Source organism: Chelmon rostratus, chromosome 11 (genome assembly GCF_017976325.1).
Source record: "Chelmon rostratus isolate fCheRos1 chromosome 11, fCheRos1.pri, whole genome shotgun sequence".
NCBI classification, from domain to species: Eukaryota; Metazoa; Chordata; class Actinopteri; order Chaetodontiformes; family Chaetodontidae; genus Chelmon; species Chelmon rostratus.
Window position 1 is genome coordinate 20445447 of NC_055668.1, and position 9478 is coordinate 20454924.

The 9478-nt window shown below is 39.3% G+C and overlaps 1 protein-coding gene across 1 annotated transcript; it reads left to right on the forward strand.

Annotated features, from left to right (window-relative positions):
- The first annotated feature begins 1611 nt into the window (after nt 1–1611).
- Nucleotides 1612–9184, forward strand: LOC121614059 (cytochrome P450 3A27-like). The gene is made up of 13 exons (XM_041947831.1): nt 1612–1734; nt 1887–1980; nt 2670–2719; nt 3522–3621; nt 4537–4650; nt 4843–4928; nt 5030–5172; nt 5253–5377; nt 5985–6069; nt 7004–7164; nt 7257–7483; nt 8031–8193; nt 8300–9184. Exons 1-13 carry the CDS (start codon nt 1664–1666, stop codon nt 8372–8374), a joined length of 1494 nt encoding a protein of 497 aa, XP_041803765.1. The 5' UTR covers nt 1612–1663; the 3' UTR covers nt 8375–9184.
- Nucleotides 9185–9478: the final 294 nt, after the last annotated feature.

Consider the following 9478-nt stretch of genomic DNA (forward strand, 5'->3'; position numbering starts at 1 on the left):
TAAATTGATCCAAACGTCGCAGTGTTTCATCTCATTTGGCATTTGCTTCTTGCATCACGTCAGACACCATACCAATCATTTTTCCAAATGTGTCAACAGAGAGGATGTTATTGCACCATGCTATTCATTGATGGACATTTGTCTCCCTCTGGTGGCTGATTCAGCTTCACCAGAGACACCTGCTGACCAGCTTCACATGAACTTTTTCCTCACTTGATCTAAATCTAACCAACTTTCATCAGTTTTCATTTAACTTTTCTAAGTGATTATAGCAAAAGAGATTTGATGAGCAAAATTCATCATCAAAATGGATAACTTGTTACTGACTGACTGATTCCCACTCAAATTTAAATGTAGCCATAAACCTCAGTACCATTAGGAAACCCACATTTGACACTAGTAATAACCTTTTATGTCATTTACATTCTTCCTGTTTACATACAGTCGCAGTACGGTGGCCTTGTTGGACATACTTGTAGGTCGATGTAACCATTGGCACAACGAGAACCGCCATGTTTGGAGGATAGTGTGCTAGCTCATTATCTGCCACCGGTCATCATCAGAAATGAATAACATACCCACGACGGAATGTCCACATACAGAGAAGGTCTCGACAGAGGCGAAGTAGTGATGCATTACAAAATTGAACTTACTTAATAAGGTTAGAGTTAACTAATGGCATCCTAATTGAATGCTAGCAAAACCTCCGCTAACCATGTATAATTAATCTACGGGTATGTAACAAAATGAAGTAACTGTAGCCTTCCTTTGTGTTTGACTGTATACCGCCACATTTCGTGTTTTCAGTCTTATTCAGTGTCTCGTGCGTTTAAGTAATTTTTTGACAGCTACAGTAAACAGCCAGTGGATGGCGCTCTAACCGCTGTCGATAACGTTATAGTTAAGCCAACATCCTGAGGATTCATTATGCTGTGTAGCCTCTCGCTGTCTACCCCATAACATGTTGTTACACCCCACATAAGTAGTAACATGTCTAATTTTAACGACCTACATTAACCGAGTTACACTGAGTTTTGGGACCACCTAGCCAAATCGGCGGTGACGGCGTTCAGGTAACGGTTGTGTAAAAATGGCCGATTTAGTGTTAAGGACACTAGTCTCCATTAGCCGCTCCTACATTGCACAATCAACATAAAAAAAACACGACATACAGTCAGTATTTTCATCGTTTACGGAAAATGACAACACATGTATTTTCAGCATTTGTTTAATTTACACGTTTAATTTGTAAATAATCTTTTCGGCGTAACTTCCCCGTAAACTCTGGCGAGCAGCATTGGCCGTGTTGAAGCCGAAGTTAAGGTTAATAACGACCAGCCCTTAGTACTTCCTTATTATTGTATTACTATTATCTATGTGGGCTGTGTATGATTCTTAATAGAGGGTACAGACGGGATGGTGTTTGTCAACTCGCTTGAAACCTCAAAAGAGGTGACACCAAGAAACTAGAGAGGCTGTCAGGTACGATCCACAATAGCAAAAAAGATAAACGGCCGAGCCGAACCGAACCGAACCATCCGCTAATTTCTTGAACTCTAGTCTCTGAGCTCCTCCCACCGTCGGCCTTTAAGTTCATGTTTTCCGGCCCGTTTCCTCATTTGTCATCTGGTTGCGTTCAGCTCTCTCTCGACACCAAGTCAACATGTTTGTCTTTGCGTTGTTTTCAGCGACCACCTGGACTCTGCTGGCTCTCTGCCTCACCCTGTTATTACTGTGAGTAGTCTCTGTCAAAGTCGTACTGCTCGTCGTATCTGCGATTGCTGGGGCTCATTCACAGTCCTGCGTTGGCGATTGTTACTTAAGCTGTTTTCATTTTGATCCGTGTCCGTGTAAAAGGTATAACTGTCTTTTTTTTTATAATATAGGTATGGCATTTGGCCATTTAGGTTTTTCAGAAAACAGGGAATAGGCGGACCTAGGCCTCTGCCTTATGTTGGAACTCTACTATACTTCAAAAAGGTAAGGTGCAGGTAAACCAACACAAACGGTAGAGACTGTTATGTAAGGAGTTGATGGATTTGACCACTGAGAAACAGGGATTAGAGTGTTTGTAAAGTCGCCACCAGGTGTAAATCTGTTGACAATGAAAGCCTTTTTTCAATGTGGTTTTTAGTTTTTGAGAGTGCAGCAGGAATACGAACAAACAACACTCACAAATTTTTTTTAATTATTAAAAAAAATTCTATACTAATTTATTACTTATTGGTTAAAGATAAGGAGCTTGTTGCTCCAAGGATAACTAAAAGTGTGTAAAACTTGCTGCATCACCAGAAAGATTGTGTTAAATCACTGATCATCGACATCCATTGATTACGGCTGAAACATCAGTAAAAAAGCTGTGTCACTTCTCCCCGGAATAAGAGAAGTCTGTGTCACGTTTTAACACGAATGTGACTGTGTCTGACATTAACCAAGCAATCATGTTTACTCTGTAGACACTTCATCTTTAAGTTCTATATCCAGCGCCTCCTCGCCTGATCACATTTATTAAATGTAACCTTTTTTTTTCATACAACATAATTCAGCAGTCTCAGTAACCTGCCTGGCACTGGCTGACTTTCCATACGTTTTATGAGTGTACCTGTTCGAAGCTCTCTGACCTTTTAACCTTTTAACCCTTGAACATGTGTTTCTCATATTCCTTGTAGGGGCTTATTTTTGACAATGAGTGCCAAGACAAGTACGGGGATGTGTGGGGGTGAGTTGTTGCTTCATCTTTCAAGGCCATCACCTACAGGTGACATCAGTAGCGGAAGAAGTACTCAGATGCTTGACTGAATGAGTCAATTGGACAGTTTTTCCTCTTAGACCTTTAAATTGTATTCAAGTGAAACCACCTGAGATGTTCAGACGGGAAACAATGATGGAAACATGGCAAGGGGGCCCGACAGGTCTTTTTTTAAGGGGGTATCTGATTTAATCTGTAACAAAGCATTATTATAAAGTAACATTTTATTCTGAAAAGAAACTTCCAACTATATCTGTCAAATTAATATCATAGTGTGAAAAGTAGATTATTTGGCCCTGAAATTCAACAATTATAAAGCATTGGAAAATGTAAATATTTAGGTAAAGTACAAGTACCTCAGAATTGTACAGTTTGTTACTTTTCACTACTGTATGATGCACTGCATACTGTTACTTCAAGTATTTAAAGATTATATATATATAATTTTACTACATGCACATACTGAGACACTATTTAGGTCTATGTCAGCTATGGACAGCCTTCATGAACTAGCTTGCATGTCCCAGTATACCATCAGAATGTAGTAATGCAAAATAATTGTAATGATAATCAGTGTTTTGTTGTGAAAGGATGTCTTGTCACAGAAAGATAAAGATATTTCTTTCCTTGCATGAATTGGCAAAAATGTAGATCTACATATATTCAGTCCTTGATCTCATGTGGATGTTTTATAAAATATGAAATTAATTATAATTATATTAAAATCAATAGCTCAAATTTCATACTGTGGTATTTTTATGCTTTTGTGCAGGTTGTTCGAAGGACGAAAACCAGTGTTTATGTTGTCAGACCCTGAGATTATTAAAACTGTGTTGGTGAAGGAGTGCTACTCTGTGTTTACCAACCGCAGGGTAAGGCACTGCTCTTGTTGCATGTTATCGTACACCAAAATATATACGACAATTCAGAATATCATGTTCTATGACAAAGTAACACTTGCAGTCAATGCTGTGTTCGCTATTAATCAAATTACACGACTCTGGGAAGTCCCATACAGCACTCTGCATGTTAAACGGGGCCATGTTAAGAAATGCGGGACTGTTTTTCTGCAATGACGCAGCAATATTTAAAAGTGGAGCATGGGTGAGCCAAGCAAAGGTTTACAGCAATATCCTGTAGATTACACAGAGTCAGAGATTTATGGTCGAGGTTTACAGCAGACCACACGCACATCTTGAAAAAACAAAACATTCTTTATTGTTCACGACAAAACAAGATGGCACTCTCATGTCTGGACACGTCATTGTGAAGCCGCTGTACACCGGAAACTGGGAAATGTTCCAAAAGGAAAGAATTACACCTAAATTAAAACACGCCCCACAGCTTGTCCAGTGCACATTGCTTTTTTCACCAAACCTTTTCCTCTATCCTGCCTTCATCTGGGTTTTGTCTGAGGCTGCTTCCAGTTTCCATATATACAATATATACAATTTATTAGTAATGTGACTAATAAATCAACTTTGATACCATATATAGACAACTTTACAATCATCCTTTTCTTCAAAGTTACCATGTTGGAAATATATGATCTCACATGAACATGTTTGTACATTGGTATGTTTTGTCAATACATAAATATTAAAAAAAAAAAAAACGATTTTACCCAAAGGAAGTTTAATGTGTGTACATACGATTCAGCTCTGGGCAGACACACTGAGCTTTGTGGTCTGAGAGGGAGAAATGTTGGAGGAGGCAAACTGTAACTCTTCTGAACAAGAATCAAAACATTCAGTGTAGTTTTCTCATAACTGTTCTCATGTTCACAGGATAGCATACTGGCAGGACCTATGGATGATGCCATTACGAACGTTAAAGACGAAAGGTGGAAAAGAATTCGGAGCACTTTATCGCCGTGCTTCACCAGTGGAAGAATGAAACAGGTCAGTATCATATCTGAGCTCACTAACTGCTTCTGCAGTCTGCTTCTTGTGACCAAGTTCAGCAATACAAATGCATTTATCTATGTCTGCAGATCATGTCTCCATATATGTGTCTACAGTTTGTGTCTACATGTATTTCTCTGTTGAATGTACAGTAAATTAAAAACATTCCACAACTTGTCTGTCTTGAAGATGTTCCCCATCATTGCACGCTATGCAGACCGACTCATTGAAAAACTGGGACAAACAAACTCGGATGAACCCGTCGATGTCAAACAGTATGTTGTTAATCTGTTATAATATGACATATCATTCCATAATTATTACACTTCATCAGTGTTAGTTCTGGAAAAAAACAGCTCTCTTTTTTCTGCTGTAGATTTTTGGCACCTTACAGTTTGGATGTTGTGACCAGTGCATCTTTCAGTGTCGAGGCAGACTCCATGAACAATCCAGAAGACCCAATTATTGTTCATCTGAAGAAGATTCTTAACTTCAACTTTTCCTTTGTATTCTTAATATGTATGTACTCCTTTTATCTCTGTTACATGACTGTTACTTTGAAAATGGATTAAAAAAAAACCCTTTTGGTCTCTTTTCAGTAATGTTTCCCTTTAGTGCCCGTCTGCTGAAGCTCCTGGATATTGACCTGATGCCCAGACTCAGTGTGGATTATTTCTACAACATCATTAAGAGATTGAAAGACCAGCATCATGCAGATGAATCTGTGAGCACTTCATCTGTAACGTGAAGAAACAGCTAGTCTGGCTCTGTCCAGCAGTTAACAAAATCCTGCTGTCAGCACTCCTAAAGCTCACGAGTTACCATGCTGTATGTGCTTTGTTTTCATTTTTCCAAAGACCAACATGTGAAATAGAGAAGTTGTGGTTTTTACACAGGGTTATATTCCTATTTCTTGACTTTTTAAATTCTACTCTGACATATAATCCAACTTATTAAACTCCCAAAAAAACACTTGTGGATTTTAAAAACAAGATGCTGCTAGGGGGACTTGTTTTTACCATTGGACAAAGCCAGGCTAGCTGTTTCCCTCTACCTCCAGTCTTCATGGTAAAGAGTCCTAGCTTTATTTTTAACGGACAGACATGAGAGTGATATTGATCTTCTCATCTAACTCATTCATGTTAAAATGTTGAACTTTTCCTTTAACCCCATGGGGACAGTGGGGTGGAAAAGCTTCATCTTCCAACTATACTTGCTTCTTCTGCTGTTCAGTCTCACTCAAATTAATGTCATCACATTTTAAGTTTAAAGTGCAAGTTTAAATTTTGTGCATTTTGAGTCGACAGTGAATGTTCTCTGTGCCGATCTAGATTCGAGCAGACTTCCTGCAGGTGATGATTCAGAACGAGATACCAGAATCAGAGACTAAGAATGAACAAGATCAGCCAAGTAAAGGTAGGTTTTCACCTCTCTAAATTCATCAGCACTCGTTCTTAATTTCCATTCATTTCCTCATCAAGTGATTCAGCTCAGGAGAAACACACAAGAGTCTGTTTATGAGGCAACACAACAAGACAACTCAACATCCACCCAGATGAGTGGCAGTGTTTTTCCCCAAATATACCTGTAAATCTTCCAACTGAAGTCATTCCTAAATTAATTTCCACTCGCTTCATGGTAGATAGAACATGATCGATGATCTGACTACGCGACACTGTGAAGAGTAACCAGCTTGAAGCTTATCTACTGGTCATTGGATTTTGATAAGGATCAGTCGATTAATCCTTTAGTTGATACTGACAAAAAATGAATAGCCAACTGTTAATTAACACATTAATTAATTAACCTCTGATAATTGATAAAGTCCTTAAGTCCAAAATGTCAAACAGTCTCTGATTCTGGTTCCTCAGATATAAAGGTTTGCAGCTTTTTCTGTTTCATTTTAAACTGAATGTCGTTGTGTTTTAGACGCACAAACAATCTACTTTGAAGGCTTTAAGAAGTTGTGACAGGCATTTTTCATGATTTTCTCAGACATTTTATACAGCAAATGACTAACCAATGTATTGAGAAAATAAATCTCTGATTAAGCAGTAACTAAATAATCACTGGTTAAGGTCCTACTGATCATTTTGATTTAGGCTTTGATAATGTCAGGAGTAAGCATTAAATGTGAGGTTGCTTTTCTGTCCGAACAATCGTTAAACTCATCTCATCTTTTGAGATTAAAACAGTTAAGTGAACAATAAGGATTTTTTTTAACATGTAAAACAGTTGTGATGCATGGAACACGTCCTCATATCTGCAAAGAATATAAGCCATTCATTAACAGCCACAGGCTGATATACGGCTGTCTTCATGTCTTTTCCTTCACTTCATTTTCTTGTAGGTTTGACTGAACACGAGATACTTTCCCAGGCCTTCATTTTCATCTTTGGTGGCTATGAGACCACCAGTGTTACTCTCAGTTACCTCCTTTACAACCTGGCCGTCAACCCTGATGCGTTGCAGACCCTGCATGAAGAAATCGATGCCAGCATACCGAGAGATGTACAGTCATTTTGCATGTGATTTGTTGTCATTTCTAACTAACATACAGATAATGTTCTAATCCTGATCTGTTTGTGTCTGTGTTACTTTAGTCTCCCATTTCATACGAGGATCTTGTGGGTCTGCAGTATCTGGACCAGGTTCTTGCTGAGTCACAGCGTTTGACGCCCACTGCCCCTCGGCTTGAGAGGATGTGCAAAAAAACTGTTGAGATCCATGGCTTCACCATCCCTTCAGGAACTCTGGTTGGGATTCCTGTGCATTTGTTACACAAGGACCCACGCTTTTGGAGCTCACCTGAGCTTTTCAGACCAGAAAGGTAAAAGTACACAGTGCTCAGCTTTCACACTTTACATTAATGTATATGAGCAAGAACATTCTCTTTCTCCACAAGAAAATGTAATTACTAAAATCATAAATACTTCACGAAAAATTCTCAAGATGATGTAACTTTTGGCAAAACGTTCTGCCCACAAGGTCCACTCAATAGCCGTTCTGGAGCTTTCAGTTATATCAGACAATCTCCTTCAACAGATGGAGTTACATGCTTGACATGGAAATGTAGATGTTCAATTACTAATTTTAGTGGACGCTTCTCGCACAGGATGAAAAGTTGGGACTGAAAGTTCATTTGTTACATTGAAAACAGCAGCTGACACAAGTTGAGTAGTGCAAGTTGAAAAGATATAACAAGTCAGTGTACTAACTCGCCCTTTCCAGCCAACAAGTCACCTCCATGTCATAGTGCCAGTACCTTTGTGCCAGCTTTATGGCTCACACAGACTTGTTCAAGCATGCATGGCTCTGCCCTCTCAGTGGAGACTCCATGATCTCAAGAGTATCTGTGTGTCTGTCTGTATGTGCAGGTTCAGTAAAGACAGCGGGGAGGAGGTGAACCCGTACGCCTACATGCCGTTCGGGCTCGGGCCTCGTAACTGCATTGGGATGCGCTTCGCTATCCTCGTCATGAAGATGGTCGTTGTCCGTCTCCTGCAGAGTTACACTTTGGAAACATGCAAAGACACCGTGGTAAGAGTAACACTGCACACACAGCGACACACACATTCACGTGCATTCAGACTGTCACTCTTCCCTCCTGTCATGTCTCTGATATCACATTCATTTCTTCCTTTAGATTCCAATAGAGTTTGACTGGAAGTTTCAGCCAAAAAAGCCAGTGAAACTCAGTTTTGTTCCCAGACAGAAGTAGTCCACGAGGGAGCATCTCCAAACATCCCTTGCCTCTGAATTCCTGTCAAGCTCATTATGTTGTAGTTTTTGTTTTAACACGTAGCGACTGCTAACAGGAAGACAAAGTTTGTAGTTCAAGCTTGATACTATTGAAACTTAAAATGCCTTGAACATCAGATTTTTCTAACAATGTTGCTGAATCAAATGTGTTTTATTCACTTCTATTATAAAATAAGATGAACTTTATTGATCTTACAGCAGGGAAATTCAGCAGAGGAAAAGAGCGACTGAGTGATAAATAAAACTATATACACCATATATATATCTTTCACAATGATTGGATTATTACACACACAGGCTTAATTGTAATACACACATAATCTGTAGTATTATACTAATAATACTCAAGATATTGCCTGTAAATTTGGATTGGATTCCACAGGATACAAATTGCACAGGAGAACTGCACAGCATAAATATATAGATACTGTGTGTGCATGTGTGAGGAAATATATTGTATATAGACATATATATATGCTTTCTCTGTTTTTCTTTAAGTTGTCTGTGTAATTTTACCATGGCTTCATGTTTGCAAAATGCAAAAATACATAACTTTTTAAAATCTTTTTATGGTACATAATGTTATCAAGACTCACCTGGACTGTCTTTTGTTCAATATGTATCCTGGATATGTGACTAGATAGAGGAACAGTAACTGTTAGGACAACGCACAATACTTGGATAATTCCTACAAGACTCATTGGCAAATGAAAGATATTCCTGAATGACTTTTTTGTCACAGAGTGTACAATAAATTGATTCAAACACCCACAGTGTTTTATCGGTGACATTTCGAAGTCTCAATAGTTAGTCTGGGTGCATAACCCCCAGAAGAAGAAGGGCAGGTGCCTGAAGCTGGACAGGGAAGGGGTGGGGGCCTGCAGGATCCTGGAGAGGCTGGGTGAGGTTGTGTACAGAGTCCAGCCACAACAGGAAGAAAAGTCAGAAATGGCTACATGGAGATGGAGCTGTCAGGGCACAGCCACTCCACAAGGACTGGGCTGTGGGACACAAGGGACCCTGGACACCCCCCTGCCCCACTCACTGATCCAGTGGGTTGCCA

Bases quoted from the DNA above. Each gene is read 5' to 3' on its own strand.
- LOC121614059 (XM_041947831.1), top strand. From the start codon at position 1,664: ATGTTTGTCTTTGCGTTGTTTTCAGCGACCACCTGGACTCTGCTGGCT. The intron at 5,378-5,984 runs GTGAGCACTTCA...GTGCCGATCTAG, and splicing joins AGCATCATGCAGATGAATCT to ATTCGAGCAGACTTCCTGCA. The intron at 7,484-8,030 runs GTAAAAGTACAC...CTGTATGTGCAG, and splicing joins GAGCTTTTCAGACCAGAAAG to GTTCAGTAAAGACAGCGGGG.